The sequence below is a fragment of the Pelophylax lessonae genome, assembly GCF_965119305.1.
Source record: "Pelophylax lessonae genome assembly, chromosome: 5".
Lineage (NCBI taxonomy): Eukaryota > Metazoa > Chordata > Amphibia > Anura > Ranidae > Pelophylax > Pelophylax lessonae.
The window spans coordinates 518137159-518157571 of NC_138772.1; the positions used below are offsets into that span (position 1 = coordinate 518137159).

The window sequence follows — 20413 nt, forward strand, 5'->3', positions numbered from 1 at the left end:
ATCACATGAGCTTATATAGTTGCAATTTACTCAGCTGTTTGACCACTTTGCAGCTGGATTACTGAGAACTTCCACAAAAAAAAGATTATAAAACAGAAAATTCAAAGCAGAGGATGAGAACAGAATTATTGACTACGTGGTCTAAGATGTGTTTGACCCAAACCTCCAGTTGCAATCTTTACTGACACTGGAGACTTTTTAAATTTGACATATCCGAATTGCACCTACTGACATCAGGGTTGTCATTCTATCCACTGACACTAGAAGTATATAATACAATAAAATCTGTATTTAGCTCAAATGTTGCCACTTGTTCTGGGAAAAAAAACAGCCTTGTTCATTTTAAAAACTAACATTTTTAAAAATATATTATTAAAAAATGGATATATAGTTAAAACCTAAAAAAAATGGATTTTTTGTAAGAACTTACCGTAAAATCCTTTTCTCTTAAGCTCATTGACAGACGCAGTCCTCTTTGATTGATATCAAATTGGGTTATACTGCCCTCTACAGGAGTAGGACACTAGGCAGAAGAAAACATTCTAGCCACACCTTAGGGGCAGTCCCAGAGGGTATATCCTCTCTCTCCCTGCTACAGGATGTCAGTTATGTCACAAAGCAGTGTCAGAGAATTTAACCCAACCCAACTCAAAAATAGAGGGGCGGGTACTGCGTCTGTCAATGAGCTTAAGAGAAAAGGATTTTACGGTAAGTTCTTACAAAAATCCATTTTTCTCTGTCGCTCATTGACAGACGCAGTCCTCTTTGATTAATATCAAATTGGGACGTCCCAAAGCAGTGCCACAAATGAGGGGTGGGATAACGGAAATCAAAATCCAATCCAGAAGGCCCAACCGGTGCCAACTAGAAGTCTTAAAGGCTCATCAGACAAAAGGATGAGACTCAACTGAAAACCAAACAGAAAAAAACCCTTGAGGTAGACCACCGATCTCCTCAAATAGCGGCATGCAGAACCTTGCGGCCAAAAGAGGCATCCGCCGATGCCATCACATCAACTTTATAAAATTTTGCAAGGGTATGCACCGACGACCATGTAGCCGCCTTGCAAACCTGAAGCACTGACGCCTGATGGCGAAAGGCCCATGAAGCACTAAGCGCCCGAGTGGAGTGCGCCTTAACAGGGAACGGAGGCTCCCGACCCTTAATAGAATAAGCCTGTACCACCGTCTGTCTGATCCATTTGGAGATAGTCGCGGCAGATGCAGGCAACCCCTTCTTAGGGCCATCCGTGATCACAAAAAGTGAATACGTCTTACGAAATGAATCTGTAGTATTCAAGTATACCCTGATCGCCCGAACCACATCCAAGGAATGCAACACGAATTCCCGAGGATGAGTGGGCTTAGGACACAGAGAAGGCAATACAATGTCCTCATTCAAATGAAACTCTGAAACCACCTTAGGAAGGAAGGAAGGATTCGGACGAAGAACCACCTTATGGCTATGAACCACCAGATATAGGGAACGACAGGACAATGCAGCCTGTTCTGACACCCTGCGTGCAGAATAGCCACCAAGAAGGCCACCTTCTGGGATAAAGTAAGCAAGGGAATCTCCCTGATATTTTCAAAGGGAGGTTTCTGAAGAACCGACAGCACCAAATTAAGATCCCAGGGCGGCAAGGGTGCGCGCACCGGCGGAGCCAGGTGCCGCACTCCCTGGATGAAACTCCGCATCAAGGAATGAGTAGCCAGAGGCTTCTGAAAGAAGATTGCTAACGCTGAAACCTGACCCTTGATGGTGCTCAAGGACAGTTTTTGCTCAACCCCCTTTTGCAAAAAGGCCAATATTCGGGCCACCGAGTAAGAACGTGGAGGGAACCCAAGGGATTCACACCACACGATATAAGACTTCCATGTGCGATGATAGACTTTTCTGGAAGTCGCTTTCCTTGCTTTAATTAGAGTAGGAATAACTGAAGCTGACAACCCTTTGTCCTTCAGCACCTGGGTCTCAATAGCCAGGCCGTTAAAGCCAGCGATCGTAAAGCAGGATGGAAGATCGGTCCCTGAGACAGCAGATCCTCCCTGAGAGGAAGTCGCCAAGGAACGTCTGCGACCAGTCTGACCAGGTCGGCGTACCAGGCCCGACGAGGCCAGTCCGGAGCTACCAGGATAACTGGAATTCCCTCCACCTCTATCCTGCGAATAAGTTTCTGCAGCAACTTGAGAGGAGGGAAGGCATACAGTAGCTGATACTGCCCCCACGGGGCGACCAGCGCGTCTGCTAGAGGATAGCGGGAGCGAGCTACAAACCTCCGCACCTTCCTGTTGAGCCGAGATGCCAACAGATCCACATTCGGGGTGCCCCAACGAAGGCACAGTTGGTGGAATACCTCTGGATGAAGAGACCATTCCCCTTGATCCAGAATCTGACGGCTGAAATAATCTGCCTGCCAATTCTCCACCCCCGGAATGAATACCGCGGAGAGAGCTGGAACAAACCATTCCGCCCAACGAAGAATGCTGGCCACTTCTATGGCCGCCAGGACACTCTTGGTGCCCCCCTGGTGATTGACGTAAGCCACTGCTGTGGCATTGTCCGACTGGATCCGCACCGGGCTGCCCCGGAGCTGCTCGGTCCAGTGAATCAGACAAAGTCTGATCGCTCTCAGTTCCAATACATTTATCGGTAACCTGGACTCTTCCAGGGACCAAAGCCCCTGAGCAGATAATTTGCCGAGAATTCCTCCCCACCCGGATAGACTGGCATCTGTGCTGACAATCGTCCAGTATATCGGAAGGAATGACTTCCCCTGGCTGAGCATCGGAGACCGAAGCCACCAGACCAGAAACTCCCTGGTCCGCTCGCTCAGTCGGATCCGATTGTCCAGGGAATCAGGATTCCGGTTCCATTTGAGAAGAATCTCCTTTTGAAGGATTCGGGTATGGGACTGGGCAAATGGTACTGCCTCGAAAGAAGCCACCATCAGACCCAGGACCCTCATGCAAGTCCGAAGGGAAGGCCAGTTGACGGACAGTAACAACTGAATCGTTGATTGAATCTTCTGGAGTTTCTCCGCAGGGAGAAACACTTTTGCCAGGGATGTGTCTAAAATTAGACCCAGATATTCCAGCCTCCTGGTGGGAACCAGAGATGACTTCTGCAGGTTCACCAGCCACCCGAACTCTTGCAAAGAGATCATGGTGATCTCCAAGTTTAGCAACAGAGTCTGCGGAGACTCTGCATGAAGCAGAAGATAGCCTAGGTAACCTAGAATCGATATGCCTCGCTGTCGCAACAGCGCCTAAACTGGGGCCAGCACCTTTGTGAAGACCCGGGGAGCCGAGGCGAGACCAAAGGGTGATGCCGCAAACTGATAATGGTTCTCTCCTACGGAAAAACGCAGGAAACGCTGATGTACTGCGTAAATAGGAATGTGAAGATAGGCATCCTTGATGTCTATGGACGCCAGAAAATCCCCCTGATGCAGGGAGGCCGCTACTGTGCGAATGGACTCCATCTTGAATTTTTGTACTCTGACAAAAAGATTGAGTGCTCTTAAGTCCAGAATTGGACGCACCTTGCCCTCTTTTCTGGGTATTGTGAATAGGTTCGAATAGAACTCCTGAAAACGTTCTGTCCAAGGAACATGGACCACCACTCCTTGTTGCATCAAATCCGTTACTGCCCCCCGCAAAGCTTCTAAGCGATCCGGGGATAGTCGGATATTGGAAGGGAAGAATCGCACCGGTGGAAGTGATCGAAACTCGATCTTGTATCCCGACCGTATGACTTCGTGAAACCATTTGTCTGGAATCCTGGAGAGCCATGGGTCCGGAAACCGGTGAAGACGTCCCCCCACCCCAGATATGGGTGGGGGCGCACCCTCAGGCTTTAGTGGTCTTGTCTTCAGCTCTGGAAGAGCCGGACTTTTGTTTACCCGACCAGCGCCCCTTGAATCCTCCTGGAGGGGCTTTGGAGGGCTTTGCCTTATCGCCCGCCCCAGCGGAGCGAAAAAACTTTTTATGAGCGGAAAAGGAAGGCCCCCGTCTATGACGAGGTCCTTTACCCTTAGTATTCTGTGGCAAAAAAGTGCTCTTGCCCCCAGTGAGATCCTTGGTAATCTCATCCAAGGTGGCCCCAAACAGGCGATTCCCCTGAAAGGGGAGATTAGCCAAAGCTTTTTTGGAACCTTGATCCGCCGACCAGCACTTTAACCACAGCACACGCCTGAGGACCACTGCTGAAATCGATGCACGCCCCAACAATGGAGTGGCATCCAGAGCGGCTTCACAGATGAACTGTAGCCCTTGTATCACCTGCTCCAGCAAATCTGATACTGCCGGGGGGATATTTCTCCCCTCTAGGTCACGGCGTAACAACTTGGTCCATTCTGTCAAAGTTTGTGAAACTAAACCAATGGCAACCACTGGCCTAAAGGCTGATCCTATCAGGGAAAAAATGAAGCGGGACACGGCTTTCACCTTACGATCCACCGGATCCCTAAAGGACGGAGCGTCCTCCAACGGGATAACAGTAGCTTTAGTTAGTCTGGAAATCGGTGAATCCACCAATGGTGGTACTGTCCATTTTTTAAGGAGGGATTCCTCAAACGGATAATGCCTAGCAATGCTAGGAAGAGGGACCTGCAGCTGCAGCGACAGGCTCAGAATCTGTATCTGAAGTGTCAGATGAAATAGGGGTAGGCGGGGGTCGCTTCTTTGTGCCCCGTCCCTGACAGGCCACCTCCACCCGGGATACAAAAGACTCCAAAACCGCTGACAATGCATCAATCGTAAGTGGGGAACTGGAGGGTCCTGCGGCCACCTCGAGGGGATCAGGTGGGGATACATGTGTGGCAGGGTCCATGACTAATCCAGGAACACTTGCCAGCAAACAAAGATTGCAAAAGAAAAAAACTTTATTTTTTTTTTGTGTGCAATCCCCCAGCGCAACAGCGCCCCTCAGCGTTACCTGCTTCGGACCCCCACAGAGAGAGAGAGAGAGAGAGAGAGACCCCAAGGGCTCACCACCTGATGCACAGAAGCTTCTACCAACTGCTCTCAGCGCTGTTCTTTACAGAACAGGAAGTCTTGTGAATAGTTTTCCCGAGTAAAGGAGGCGGCTCCGCCCCTTTACACGCCTTCCGGTGCTCCCACTGCTACTCCTCGAGGTAGCTGGGCGTATCCAAAATGGCTGCCCCCATGCAGGAGACACCAGGCTACGCCAAAATGGCGGCCCCGCGCGGCCTGTGGAAGGATGGCGGCGGCCTGCTGAATCATGCGGCCTGCGGGATCCGTGCGGCCTGCGGAAGGAAGGCGGCGGCCTGCGGATTTCGTGCGGCCTGCGGGAGGACGGCGGTGGCCTGCGGACGGCCTGTGGAAGGATGGGGGCGGCCTGCTGAATCGTGCGGTCTGTGGGAGGATAGCAGCGGCTTGTGCCGTGCGACCTGCGGGAGGATGGCGGTAGTCCATGTAACTGCATCACTATGCATTAGGTAGGTGCTTGATTATATCACCCTTTTACATGACTATTCCAAATAGTAACGCCAGCCCCTGTCTCCATCCTTGACCCCAGTCATGGCTTCCTCCTTTTACAGCGCCAGTTTTTTACAGTGACTATCAGATAGTCAGCTCCCAAACCAAGCCTCCTGGAGTGGTATCTCTTTTTTCACCAAATCACACTATCAAGAGGGAGATTTGTGAAGCATGTCATAGGATAGAGGGGGAACCCAGGATCAAGAGGGTCCGACCATCCACAGAGGGGCCCGTATCCATTCCCAAAACCCGACAGGGGAGAGGGGGAACATTCTACTCACCATACCGGAACAGGCGGGCACCCACTCCTAACAGAACCCCTCTCCACTGAGGTGGGGGGGCTGTCGACCAATACGGACGCCGCGACTCAGTTTCCGACTGGTCGTAGGCGTCCTGGCGAGATGTTTAACTCACAGGGCCAGTCCCCGTCCAGCGGGACTATGTCGCAGGCCGACCCAGTGCGGAGCTAGGGCCTGCACGCGCTCGTAGGCTGACTGGGGTGACCACTGGATCTCAACATCCAGCCCGTCGCCCAGCTCCAGCATAATTGTTTAAATGTGTCGCGGCCGATCCAGCGCGGAGCTGGAATCTGCACGCGCTTGTAGGCTGGCTGGGGTGACCACTGGACCTCAATATCCAGCCCGTTGCCCAGATCCGGCATAATTGCTTGAAGATCTCACAGGAACAACTGGAGAAAAAAAGCTAACTAAAAAGAATTTATCTAAAAAATCTTGCCAGGACCAAAGATTCCAGCAAGGAACTTAGGTCCTTACTCCTGACTAGACAGAAAAAAACTGACATCCTGTAGCAGAGAGAGAGAGGATACACCCTCTGGGACTGCCCCTAAGGTGTGGCCAGAACGTTTTCTTCTGCCTAGTGTCCTACTCCTGTAGAGGGCAGTATAACCCAATTTGATATTAATCAAAGAGGACTGCGTCTGTCAATGAGCGACAGAGAAATATTGTTAATAGTGGAGCTGTAGCTGACAGTTACACTAATAAATTGAGGGCACTGTAGATGTACACTGCAGCCTGAAGGTGGAACTGTTCATCTGGAAGATGAAGTCTTTCATATCTGAAGCCTTCGGATCACTATTTCAGGGCTGACAGTGACCACATCATCAGGAAGAACTGTGATTGGCACCCGGGACTGAGAGCCAGCAGCTGCTCAAAGTGACAGCTTCAAGCTCTCAAAGGATAGGGGTATTTCTATTAGCACCTCCTTGGCTGGGAATCTGTTTAGTGATGGGTTTGGAGATGTTCTGAGTAGGATCTGAACCCACATGTTTAAGCCCGCCACCTGTACTGGGCCAATCAACTGCAGTGGAGGCATTCCCCGCCCCAAATGTATAGAAGGGTTGTGTATTGTGCAGCTGTGGGATGGGGAATGCCCGGGCCACAGATGATTACCCCCTACAGGTGACAGCTTCCTGGGGGACTCACACATGTGGGTTTGGTTCCTAGCCCCAACATGCCCAAGCTCATCACTGCTCCTATTATCCATATCAACTAGATTCTCCCCACATGACACTGGAAAGTGGATATCTGTCAACAAGAATATAGATCACCGGTCACCATTCTTTCCGCGCCAATAAGACGTTACGGGTGCTGAAAACATATGACAGTACAACAATGCTGATAATCTGGCTTTCATTGTATATTGTACTGCATACAGAATGTCTGCCATCTCTCTAAGTCTTCAAAACAGGCCAATGATCACCACCTATTTCTTCTGTAATCAAGATCATCTTTTAATGCCGTCCTATTGCAATACATGATATACCTGGTCATCTCTGTTCCTACCTGCTCACTGGCAGAGGGAAGTTTGTGGGGATCCATGGTGAGAGTCTTCAGGTCTTCAGATATTGTCTGTAAATGGGTGATCTCCCCCAGCATGGAGATTTCCTCTTCCTGTGGAAGGAGAGGACAGCATGTCAGCATCGGAATAAAGGAAAGGTGGAATGGAGGGATGAAGTTACCTTGGTCAGACCAAGTCTGCTCTATGCTGAATCAAAGCACTCTACGGATACACTAGAATGCCAAAAGTATGCATGTAAATGTAGGCGTCGCAATACTTTTTGGAATATAGCCTATATATACACAGAATACATTTTTTATATATATATATATATATATATATATATATATAATAGAATATTGATAGATATTAATCTGAGCAGGCATATGCTTAATTGTTAAAGTAAAGCTACATTAACAGTTTTGCTGGAATGAATAAAGATTAAATGTACCTTTCCTGGAGAAGTGCTGCACTTGTCTCCTCCTGGTGCTGGTCAAAGCGTGGCATTATATTACATGGTCTCACATGACCAATTAGTCATCTGACCAGCACTGGAGCGAGATAGAGCAGCTTTTCCTTCAGCCCTTCTGTTATGCAGAGATTTATCAATAGCAGGAAGTCTATTAAAAGTAGAAGTATTGCCAAAGCTCTTTTGGTAATACTTCTCCAATGGATCAAAGGAATGCACTGATTTCTGCACTCCTATTACCCAAATCAGCCAACAGTGGGCTAAAGGTGAGGTTGATGTCACAGAGCCAATCCAGGCTCTGCAGGGATCCCAACAATAATGTCGGGCTCCACCCAGATGCCTGACCGGTAGCTGGCTCAGCCTCTCAGGGCATCACTGAGCCTGAACTAGCCACTCTCCTGCCCCTCCATAGTCTCTCACTTCAGGAGGGGCAGAGCAGAGAGCCGGTGACTGACAGGCACAGCTCTCTTCTCTGCATGGACCCAAGAACTGAGCAATCAGTGGTCTATGATCGTTCAGTTCTCCATGTAGAGGGGAAGGGGGCAGATGCAGCATTGGATCAATGCTGCAACCAGCTAAGAGAGTATGATTATTTTAATTTTTCCCAATTCTCTTTGAACATAGCCTGAACATCCAAGGGCTGCTTTAACTTCAGTTCAGTCTTTTGGTGTGGTGGAGATTAATACAAATGAAAAGCGGTTACAGGATTTCATCAAGAGAACTCTCCCGCCCACCTCCTCCATTCATAGAAGCCATACTACAGCTTCTATGGATGAAATGTGATCTATAAATTCAGATAGCAGACCTATCAATCATGTGCCCCTCCTCCATTTATAGATCCCGTTTCATTCATAGAAGCTGTAGTACGGCTTCTATGAATGGAGCTGTTGGGGAGAAATGGCAAAAATAATCTGGCTCACTTGAGAAGTGCCCCTGACAGCTCTTTAGTTGTATTAATCCTAACTGCACCAGAAGATTACATCACCGGGGGTGGGGGCATGGTCAGAGGAGAATTTTTACTAACAGAAGAGACATTAGCACATCCCATTGACTGCAGGTCTGTCCCTTGTGCTGATTTTTCTGATTTTGCTACACTTTAAAGCTGAACTCCAGACAGCTAAAGAAGACACAAATTATTGCAGCTCCATATTCAATAAATCATATAATGTATTATTTTTCACGCAAGCAGTGTAAATAACGGAATGTGACATGGTATCAGCATCTTCCAACCCCTGTATAGCAGAGCTCTGATTGGGAGAGGGAGAAGCAGCACAAAGAGTTAGTCAGTTGTAGTGTAGTGCTCATATTCTAACCATGAGCTATCTGAGCTAAAATAGTCTGCTGCTCCTCCTTTCACTGTCCAATCACAGGCTGGGGGGGAAAGACAAGACCTTTAAGTGCTGCCTAATTGCAGCAGAGAAAAATCAGGTCTTTTGCCCCACCAGAGCTTTGTAACTCTAAGGACTGGATGGACAGATATACAAACCACTCCTATATACTATATGTGTTTCATCTGTGTGTTTAGCTGTGTGCTCTCTCAGTAGAAAGAGATAAAAATAAGAAGAGTCATCCTTAACCACTTGCCGACCAGCCGCTGTAGTTTTACTGCGGTAGGTCGGCTCTGTTATGCAAAACGTACCTGTAGCAGTTAGTGTGTACACGTGCCGATTGGCTAGAGGGGGAGCCAATCCGCGGGTCCGGTGGCCCGATGGCTGTCGGGCACGCGCAATCCCTCCCCATGGAGACAGAACTGTGGTCGGCTGATGTAAGCACAGCAGACCGCTGTTCTGTCAGTAATGAACACAGGGATCCTGTGTACCTCCTATGTAGGAACACAGGTCTCTGTGTTCATTCAGTGAGGCCACCCCCCACACAGTTAGAAAGCACCCCCTAGGCAAACATTTAACCCTTTGATCGCCCCTGGAGTTAACCCCTTCCCTGTCAGTGTCATTAGTACAGTAAAAGTGCATATATTTAGCACTGATTACTGTGTTAATGTCACTGGTTCCGCCAAAGGTGTCAAAAATTTCAATTAGGTGTCCAATCTGTCCGCCGCAATGTTGCAGTCCTGCAAAAAAACGCTGATCGCCGGCATTACTAGTAAAAAAAATTAATAAAAATGACAAATCTTTCCCCTAGTTTGTAGACGTGACAACTTTTGCACAAACCAATCAATATACACTTATTGGGATTTTTTTTACCAAAAATATATAGCAGAAAACATATTGGCCTAAAATGATGAATACATTTGATTTCATTCTTTTTTTATTGAGAATGTTTTATTGCAGAAAGTAAAAAACATGGATTTTTGTAAAATCTTACCGTAAAATCCTTTTCTCTTAGCTCATTGACAGACGTAGTCCTCGGTGATACAGCACCTTCGGGTTAGGTTGCCTCCACAGGAGCAGGACTAGACAGGAAATTAAAATGCTCTGGCCACACCCTAGGGGCAGTCCCAGAGGGTATATCCTCTCTCTCTCTGCCTCAGCAAATCAGTTATGTCAAAAAGCAGTCTTTAGAGATTTTAACCCCACCCAACTCCAAAACAGAGGGGCGGGGACTACGTCTGTCAATGAGCTAAGAGAAAAGGATTTTACGGTAAGATCTTACAAAAATCCGATTTTCTCTGTCGCTCATTGACAGACGTAGTCTTCTTGATTCACAAGAACTGGGACATCCAGAAGCAGTGCCACAAATGAGGGGTGGGATTGACCGAAATCAAAATCCAATCTAGAAGGCCCAACCGGTGCCAAACTAGAAGTTTTAAAGGCTCATTATAAACAAAGAATGAGACTCAAATGAAAATTTCCAACGGAAAAAAAAAACCCTCGAGGCAGACCACGGGTCTCCTCAAATGGCGGCCTGCAAAACCTTGCGGCCAAACGAGGCATTACATCAACTTTATAATGTTTTGTAAAGGTATGCACCGACGACCAGGTAGCCGCCTTGCACACCTGGACCACTGACGCCTGATGGCGAAAGGCCCATGACGCACTAAGTGCCCGAGTGGAGTGCGCCTTAACAGGGAACGGGGGCTCCCGACCCTTAATAGAATAAGCCTGTACCACCGTCTGTCTGATCCATTTGGAAATAGTCGCGGCAGATGCAGGCAACCCCTTTTTGGGTCCATCCGGGATCACAAAAAGTGAATCCGTCTTGCGAAACGAGTCTGTCGTTTTCAAGTATACCCTGATCGCCCGGACCACATCCAAGGAGTGTAAAGCAAACTCCCGAGGATGACTGGGCTTAGGACACAGGGAAGGTAATACAATTTCTTCGTTCAGATGAAATTCTGAAACCACTTTTGGTAGGAAGGATGGATTCGGACGAAGAACCACCTTATCTCTATGAACCACCAGATATGGGGAACGACAAGATAAAGCGGCCAGTTCTGACACCCTGCGTGCAGAAGTGATAGCCACCAAGAAGGCAACCTTCTGGGACAACGTAGGTAGAGGAATCTCCCTAATATCTTCAAAGGGAGGTTTCTGAATAACCGACAATACTAAATTAAGATCCCAGGGTGGTAACGGCGCGCGCACTGGCGGAGCCAGATGTCGCACCCCCTGGATGAAATTCCGCACCAAGGAATGAGTAGCCAAAGGCTTCTGAAAGAAGATAGCTAATGCTGAGACCTGACCCTTGATAGTGCTCAAGGCCAGTTTCTGCTCAACCCCTTGTTGCAGAAAAGCTAATATTCGACTAACCGAATAAGACCGTGGACGGAACCCCAGAGGTTCACACCATGCAATGTAGGACTTCCATGTACGATGATAAATCTTTCTGGAAGTCGCTTTCCTTGCTTTAACTAGAGTAGGAATAACTGAAGCTGACAATCCCTTGTCCTTCAGCACCTGGGTCTCAATAGCCAGGCCGTTAAAGCCAGCGATCGTAAAGCAGGATGGAAGATCGGTCCCTGAGACAGTAGGTCCTCCCTGAGAGGAAGTCTCCACGGGACGTCCGCCACCAGTCTGACCACGTCGGCGTACCAAGCTCGGCGAGGCCAGTCCGGAGCTACCAGGATTACTGGAATTCCTTCCTCCTCTATCCTGCGAAGAAGTCTTGGCAGTAACCCGAGAGGAGGGAAGGCATACATTAGCTGGTATTGCCCCCACGGGGCGATCAGTGCGTCTGCGGTCTCTGCTAGAGGATCGCGGGAGCGAGCCACGAATCTCTGTACTTTCCTGTTGAATCGTGATGCCAACAGATCCACATCCGGGGTGCCCCACCGTAGGCACAACTGGTGGAAAACTTCTGGATGGAGGGACCATTCCCCCTGATCCAGAGTCTGACGGCTGAGATAATCTGCCTGCCAATTCTCCACCCCCGGAATGAACACCGCAGAGATAGCTGGAACAAATCGTTCCGCCCAGCGAAGAATGCAAGCCACTTCTTTTGCCGCTCGGACACTCTTGGTGCCCCCCTGGTGATTGACATAAGCCACGGCCGTGGCGTTGTCCAACTGGATCCGAACCGGGCTGCCCTGGAGCTGCTCGGTCCAGTGAATCAGACAAAGTCTGATCGCTCTCAGTTCCAATACATTTATCGGCAACCTGGATTCTTCCAGGGACCAAAGTCCCTGGACAGATAACTGACCGAGAATTCCTCCCCATCCGGATAGACTGGCATCCGTGGTCACTATCGTCCAACATATTGGCAGAAATGACTTTCCCTGGCTGAGCATCGGAGACTGAAGCCACCAGACCAGAGACTCTCTGGTCTGTTTGCTCAATCGGATCCGATTGTCCAGGGATTCCGGATTCCGATTCCATCTGAGAAGAATCTCTTGCTGAAGAATTCGGGTATGGGACTGGGCAAATGGGACTGCTTCGAAGGAAGCCACCATCAACCCCAGAACCCTCATGCAAGTTCGAAGAGAAGACCAGATGTTGGATAGTAACAACTGGACTGCTGATTGAATCTTCCGGAGTTTCCCTACCGGAAGGAAAACTCTTGACCTGACTGTGTCTAGAATTAGACCCAGATATTCGAGCCTCTGGGTGGGAACCAGAAATGACTTTTGCTGGTTCACCAGCCACCCGAATTCCTGTAAAGAAATTATAGTAATTTCTATGTTTTGTAGCAGGGTCTGAGGAGACTCTGCATGAAGCAGGAGATCGTCTAGGTAACCTAGAATCGATATGCCTCTTTGGCGCAGTAGTGCCAACATTGGGGCCAACACCTTCGTGAAGACCCGAGGAGCCGTGGCGAGACCGAAAGGTAACGCCACAAACTGATAGTGGTTCTCTTCTACGGAAAAGCGTAGAAACCGCTGATGTCCTGCGAAAATGGGAATGTGAAGATAGGCGTCCTTGATGTCTATGGACGCTAGGACATCCCCTGGATGCAGGAAGGCTGCTACTGTGCGAATGGATTCCATCTTGAATTTCCTTATGTTGAGAAAGGAATTGAGTGCCCTTAAGTCCAGAATTGGATGCACTTTGCCCTCTTTCCTGGGTATTGTAAATAGGTTTGAATAAAACCCTTGAAAACGTTCTGTCCAAGGAACGTGGACTACCACTCCTTGTTGTAGTAAATCCGTGACTGCTCTCCGCAGATCTTCTAAACGATCCGGGGATAGTCGGATATTGGAAGGGAAGAATCGCGCCGGTGGGAGAGATCTAAACTCGATCTTGTACCCTGACCTTATGACTTCGCAAACCCACTTGTCCGGGATTCTGGAAAGCCATGGATCCGGGAACCGGCGAAGACGTCCCCCCACCCCAATTATGGGTGGGGGCGCACCTTCAGGCTTTGGACGATTTATCTTCAGGTCTGGAGGGGGCGGGCTTTTGCTTGCCCGACCAAAGTCCCCTGAAGCCTCCTGAAGGAGCTTTGGAGGACTTAATTTTTTCACCCGCGGGACGAAAAAACTTTTTGTGAGCAGAGAAAGAAGGCCCTCGTCTTTGACGAGTTCCTTTACCCTTAACATTTTGCGGTAAAAAGGTGCTCTTTCCACCCGTGAGATCCTTAATGATCTCATCTAAGTTGGCTCCAAATAGACGCTCTCCTAAAAAGGGGATATTAGCCAATGCTTTTTTGGAACCTTGGTAGGCTAACCAACCTTTTAGCCACAGTGTACGCCTGAGAACCACTGCTGAAACTGATGCTCGCGCCAATAATGGAGTGGCGTCTAACGCCGCATCACACACTAACTGTAACCCCTGTATCATTTGTTCCAACAAATCTGATACCGCCTGAGGGACATCTTCTAAGTCCCGGCGAAACCACTTGGTCCATTCAGTTACAGTCTGCGAAACCAGACCAATAGCAATTATTGGTCTGAAAGCTGATCCAATCAAGGAAAACATGGTGCGAGACATAGCTTCTATCTTGCGATCCACTGGATCTTTAAAAGACGGAGCGTCTTCTAAAGGAATAACCGTGGCTTTATTCAATCTAGCAATTGGTGAATCCACCACAGGTGGTTCTGTCCATTTCTTAATGAGGGTTTCCTCAAACGGATAACGCCTGTTAATGCGTTTAGAAATCGCAGAGGTGTGTTTTGGCAGACTCCATTCTTCTTTGATTGGATTGCCAAAACATTTGGGCAATGGAAAAACCTTCGCCACTTTGATGCGTTTTTTAGTCCCAAAAGGGATTTCAGTTTCAGCTATTTCCGACGGAATACCCTGTAATCTTAAGGTTTCTTGAACAGATACAATGAGTGCGTTTACCAATGCTTCCTCTCGGGCTATGGCTGATGCCGAAACATCCTCCTCACTGTCTGAAGAGACAGTACCCGAGACACCAATCCCAGATGAAGTACCTGCAACTGCAGAAATAGGCTCAGATTCTGTCCCTGACAAGCCACTTCCACCCGGGACACAAAAGTTTCCATAATAGCTGACAATGATTCAACCATCAGTGGGGTGCTGGAGGATCCTGCAGACACCTCGAGGGGATCCGGTGGAGATACATGAGTGGCAGGGTCCATGTTAATTCAGGACACCTCTGCCAGAAAAAACAAAAAACTTTCTTCTTTTTTTTTTTTTTAAATAAAAAAATACCTCTTTTTTTATGCGTCTCCCCCTAGCGCAATAGCGCCCCTCAGAGTACCTGCTTCTCGATCCCCACAGAGAGAGAGAGAGGGACCCCCAAGGCTCACCACCCGATGCAGAGAAGTTTCCAACCAACTGCAGTCAGCGTCTGTCTTTTACAGACTGGAAAGAGCTGTGTTAGTTTTCCCGGGTAGAAGGACGTGGCTCCGCCCCCTGTGTACGCCTTCCGGCGTTCCCAGCTCTCCACGAGGTAGCTGGGCTCATCAAACATGGCCGCCCCCATACGGGAGACAATAGACTCCAAAAACATGGCGGCTGGCGTGACCTGAGGACATTCATGCACCCGGTCTACGGCAAAATGGCGGCGGACTGCCGAAATCGTTTTTCCCAGCACATCCACCTGCATTTCTGCTAAGTGGCGGTTTATCGATCTGCAGGAGGTACACTACAATTAAGGTAGAATTATACCTCCTATGTCTGCTGTAATACTACAGTCTGCTGGGTAGAGTGTTAGCTCTCAAACCAAGTCCACTTCCCACCAAACACATACTGTATTTACAAGGGGGACTTTTAGTGTCAGATATATACTGACCATGTATGGAGGGGCCCATAATTCATACTGCCTCATAACGAGGAAAAAAGGGAACGTTTACTCACCATACCGAACCGACAGGCACCCTCTCTTCACAATACCCTCTCCACCGGGGTCGGGGGTTGTGGACCACTCCGGACGCCTCGACTCTCTGGTTCCTGGCGTCCAAGCGAGACTTTTAACTCGCAAGGTCAGTCCCTCCAATGGGACTCCGTCGCGGCCGACCCAGCGCGGAGCTCTGGTCTGCACGCGCTCGTAGGCAGAAACCGGGGTGACCACTGGATCTCAACATCCAGCCCGTCGCCCGGCCCCGCATACTTACTTGAATGTGTCGCGGCCGACCAAGCGCAATGCAATGGTCTGCGCGCGCTCGTAGGCCGGCTGGGGTGACCACTAGTGTCGCCCAGTCCGGCGTATTTGCTTGAAGATCTCACAGGAAAAAACACTGGAGAAAACTACCTAAAAAATATTTTTTCTAAAGAAAAAATCTTGCCAGGACCAAAAAGATCCCAGCAAGGAACTTAGGTCCTTACTCCTGACTAGACAGAAAAAAACTGATGCCTTGTAGCAGAGAGAGGGAGGATATACCCTCAGGGACTGCCCCTAAGGTGGAGCCAGAACGTTTTTTCTTTCTGCCTAGTCCTGCTCCTGCGGAGACAACATAACCCAGTTCTTGTGAATCAAGAAGACTACGTCTGTCAATGAGCGACAGAGAAACTATTGTTTTTTTTTTCAGAATTGTCGCTCTTTTTTTGTTTATAGCGCAAAAAATAAAAATCGCACATGTGATCAACTACCACCAAAAGAAAGCTCTATTTTTGGGAAAAAAACAACATCAATTTTATTAGAGTACAGCGTCGCACAACCGCGCAATTGTCAGTTAAAATAACGCAGTGCCAAATCGCAAAAAATGGCCTGGTCATTAAGGGGGTAAAACCTTAAGTGGTAATACTTAAATCTCATCCACAATGTTATAAAAGCTGGCACACTATTGTATATGGTATATGAAATTTGATACAATATATATATGTATCAAATACAATATATATATATATATATATATATATATATATATATATATATATATATATATATATATAGTGACAGGAAGTCAGGTAAATCTGTGAGTGTCGTCACAGATGGGAGATACACTTCTGCTTGGTTTAGACAATTCACCAATTACTATAGGGTGTTGGCTGCAGAGGTAGCCAGCAGGAAGGTTTAAGGAAGTTGAAAAAACCTTCAGCTATTCAGAATGAGGAAGTTAAGGCCTCTATAATTTGTCCAGAGGAAGTCTATTGAGGGCTGCCTCCTGACGCTGTGTGAGTAGAGGAGGACAGTCAGATGTATGCCTCCTGACGCTGTGTGAGCATAGGAGAGGAATACCTCCTGAAGCGATGTGCGCTGAGGAGGGTAAAAAGAATGAAGACTTCTCAAGGTGAGGTCATGGATTGTTTCTATGTGAAGAGAAACCAATGGACATTTTCTGTGTGAGGAGAAAATGAATTAAGACTGAAGACTACTCAAGGTGAGGTCTTGGACTGTTTTCTATGTGAAGAGAAAAACAAATGGATGTTTTCTATGTGAAGAGAAAAGGGACATTTTCTGTGTGAAGAGAAAATGAACTATTTCTATGTGAAGAGAAAAACAAAGGGATGTTTTCTATGTGAAGAGAAAAGGGACATTCTCTGTGTGAAGAGAAAATAAATGGACTATTGACGGTCTGCTGTATGATCAGCAAAGTCTGCCCAACAGTAGATTGGGGACAGACTCCTTAGGTAGGTTCCTGTGTGTGAGAAGGTAGCCGCCCACAGTGGCAAGGATTTACTTTGTGTTTTATTTTATTTTTGATGCTTGCACTTGTGTGAAAAAAATTGCAAGAATAAAACCATACACTGTTGTTTGCAACCACTTCTCGGCTATCTCCCTGTGTAACGAACCCCCCAAGGGGGTCATCCACACCCGCCACCGAGCTAATCCCTCACAATATATATATATATATTTTTTTTTTTTTAAGGTCTTGTGAATGATTGGCTTCATCATGATTGGTTGGTTCTAACACTATTGAATTACACACAGAGCAGCGCCAATTTCCTGCTTTAAAATTCCACACTATTGTTCTATTACATTCATTTTTTAAAAGGTTCACATGACAGAAGACATCTCCTCTCCGTTCTGCACTCATGAATGGAAGAAATAGGATTACACTGTGCCTGTGTGCATAAATTCCAACATGATGAGGACTTACGATGACAGGCCGCAGCATGGAGATAAAGGAGCAGAATCGGCTGCGTTCTTCGATCAGGGCTTTCCTCACCGCCTGCTTCTCCGTTTCTTCCAGCAATAAGTATTTATCATTGACATCCTGTAAGGCGCTGTCCAGCTGGGGCTGAATGTCTCCTCTCCCTGCAAAAAAAAACAATTATAACTCTAAAGCTGCCCATAGACAATAGCTACACCCAACCATCCACAGATTTTATTTTATGAGATATTCCCATAGATGTACCTGCTGGGTGTACCAAGGTGTGTTTATGTCAAACAGGAAACCCTATTGACAACCTAATTCCAAGGGAAGCAACATCTTCTCGTCATACATCATAACTGTAAAAAATTGGATTTTTGTAAGATCTTACCGTAAAATCCTTTTCTCTTAAGCTCATTGACAGATGTAGTCCTCGTTGATTAACAACAACTCGGGTTATGCTGCCCTCTACAGGAGTAGGACTAGACAGGAAAGAAAACGTTCTGGCCACACCCTAGGGGCAGTCCCAGAGGGTATATCCTCTCACTTCCTGCTACAGCAAATCAGTTATGTCACAAAGCAGTGTTTAGAGAATTTAACCCAACCCAACTCAAAAACAGAGGGGCGGGTACTACGTCTGTCAATGAGCTTAAGAGAAAAGGATTTTACGGTAAGATCTTACAAAAATCCATTTTTCTCTGTCGCTCATTGACAGACGTAGTCCTCGTTGATTAACAACAACTCGGGACGTCCCAAAGCAGTACCACAAATGAGGGGTGGGCTAACCGAAATCAAAATCCAGAAGGCCCAACCGGAGCCAACCAGAAGCATCAAGGACTCATCGAGCAAAAGGATGAGACCTAAGTGAAAAAACCCAACAAACCCTTGAGATAGACCAACAGTCTCCTCAGATTGCGGCCTGCAGAACCTTGCGGCCAAAAGAGGCATCTGACGATGCCATCGCATCAACTTTATAAAATGATGTAAAGGTATGAACCGACGATCAAGTCATCGCCTTGAAAACCTGGATCGCCGACGCCTGATGGCGGAAGACCCAGGAAACACTAGGCGCCCGAGTAGAGTGCGCCTTAACAGGGAACGGAGGATTCTGACCCTTAATAGAATAAGCCTGTACTACCGTCTGACTGGTCCATCTAGAGATGGTCACGGCAGCCACAGGCAACCCCCTTTTAGGGTTATCCGTGATCGAAAACAAGTTCGTAGTAGTCAAGTGTACCCTGATTGTCTGAACCCCATCCAAGGAGTGTAATGCAAACTCCCAAGGATGGCTAGTCTAGGACACGGGGAAGGTAACACAATATTTTTATTCAGATGAAAACTCTGAAAACCTCTTTAGGAAGGAAGGATGGATTCGGAAGAAGAACCACCTTATCCCTATGAACCACCAGATCTGGGGAACGACAAGATAATGCGGCCCGTTCTGACACCCTGCGTGCAGAAGTAATGGCCACCAAGAAGGCCACCTTCTGGGATAATGTAAGCAAGGGAATCTCCCTAATATCTTCAAAAGAGAAGTTTCTGAAGAACCAACCACACTAAATTAAGATCCCAAGCGGTAAGGGTGCACGCACTGGCGGAGCCAGATGTCACACCCCCTGGATGAAATTCCGCACCAAGGAATGATTAGTCACAAGTTCCTGAAAGAAGATTGCTAACGCTGAAACCTGACCCTTGAAGCGTCCGCGACTAGCCTCACCAAGTCGGCGTACCAGGCTCGACGAGGTCAGTCCGGAATTTCCAGAATAACTGGAATTCCCTCCACCTCTATCCTGCACAGAAGTTCCCGCAGTAACTTGAGAGGATGGAAGGCATACAGTAGCTGATACTGCCCCCACGGGGCGATCAGCGTTTCTGCTGCGTCCGCTAGAGGATCGCGGGTGCGAGCTACAAACCTCCGCACCTTCCTGTTGAGCCAAGGTGCCAACAGATCCACATCCGGGGTGCCCCAATGAAGGGACAGCTAGTGAAAAAAACCTCTGGATGAAGAGGCCATACCCCTTGATCCAGAATCTGACGGCTGAAATAATCTGCCTGCCAATTTCCCACTCCCGGAGTGAACACTGCGGGGAGATCCGGAACAAACCGTTCCGTCCAACGAAAGATGCTAGTCGTTTCGATGGCCACCAGGACACTCTAAGTGCCCCTTTCTTGACATAAGTCACGACCGTGGCATTGTGCGATTGGATCAGAATCGGGCTGCTCTAGAGCTGCTCGGTCCAGTAAATCAGACAAAATCTGATCGCTCTCAGTTCCGATACCCTATTGGTAACCTGGATACTATCGGAAGGAATGACTTCCCCTGGTTGAGCATCGGAGGCTCCCTGGTCCGCTCGCCCAACCGGATCCGATTGTCCAGGAAATCGGAATTCTGATTCCATAAGAAAAGAATCTCCTTCAGGAGAATTCGGGTATGAGACTGGGTATACGGTACTGCCTCTAAGAAGGCCACCATTCGTCCCAGCCAATCGACGGACAGCAACATCCGAATCGTTGACTGAACCTTCTGGAGTTTCTCCGCAAGGAGAAACCCTCTTGCCCAGGATGTATCCAACCTTAGGCCCAGATAGTTCAGTCTCCTGGTGGGAACCAGGGATGTGGGAAAGCAAAGAAAAATGCTGATGTCCTGCGATGATGGGGATATAAAGATAGGCATCCTAAATGTCTATGGACGCCAGGAATCCCCCTGATGCAGGGAGGCCACCACTGTTCGGATGGACTCTATTTTTCCCCAAGTCCAGAAATTGGACGCACCTTGCCCTCTTTCCTGGGCATTGTGAACAGGTTCGAATA

The 20413-nt window shown here is 48.0% G+C and overlaps 1 protein-coding gene across 3 annotated transcripts in view; it reads right to left on the reverse strand.

Moving 5' to 3' along the window:
• LOC309555382 (protein MTSS 1-like) overlaps nucleotides 1-20413 on the reverse strand; it is a 336461-nt gene that overhangs the window by 70573 nt on the left and 245475 nt on the right. For all 3 annotated transcript variants that reach the window (XM_082257372.1, XM_082257371.1, XM_082257370.1), the window contains exons 7-8: nucleotides 17609-17766; nucleotides 7304-7411 (exon numbers count right to left, since the gene is read on the reverse strand). In XM_082257372.1, the coding sequence (XP_082113498.1) occupies nucleotides 7304-7411; nucleotides 17609-17766 (266 nt within the window). The remainder of the gene's footprint in view (nucleotides 1-7303; nucleotides 7412-17608; nucleotides 17767-20413) is intronic.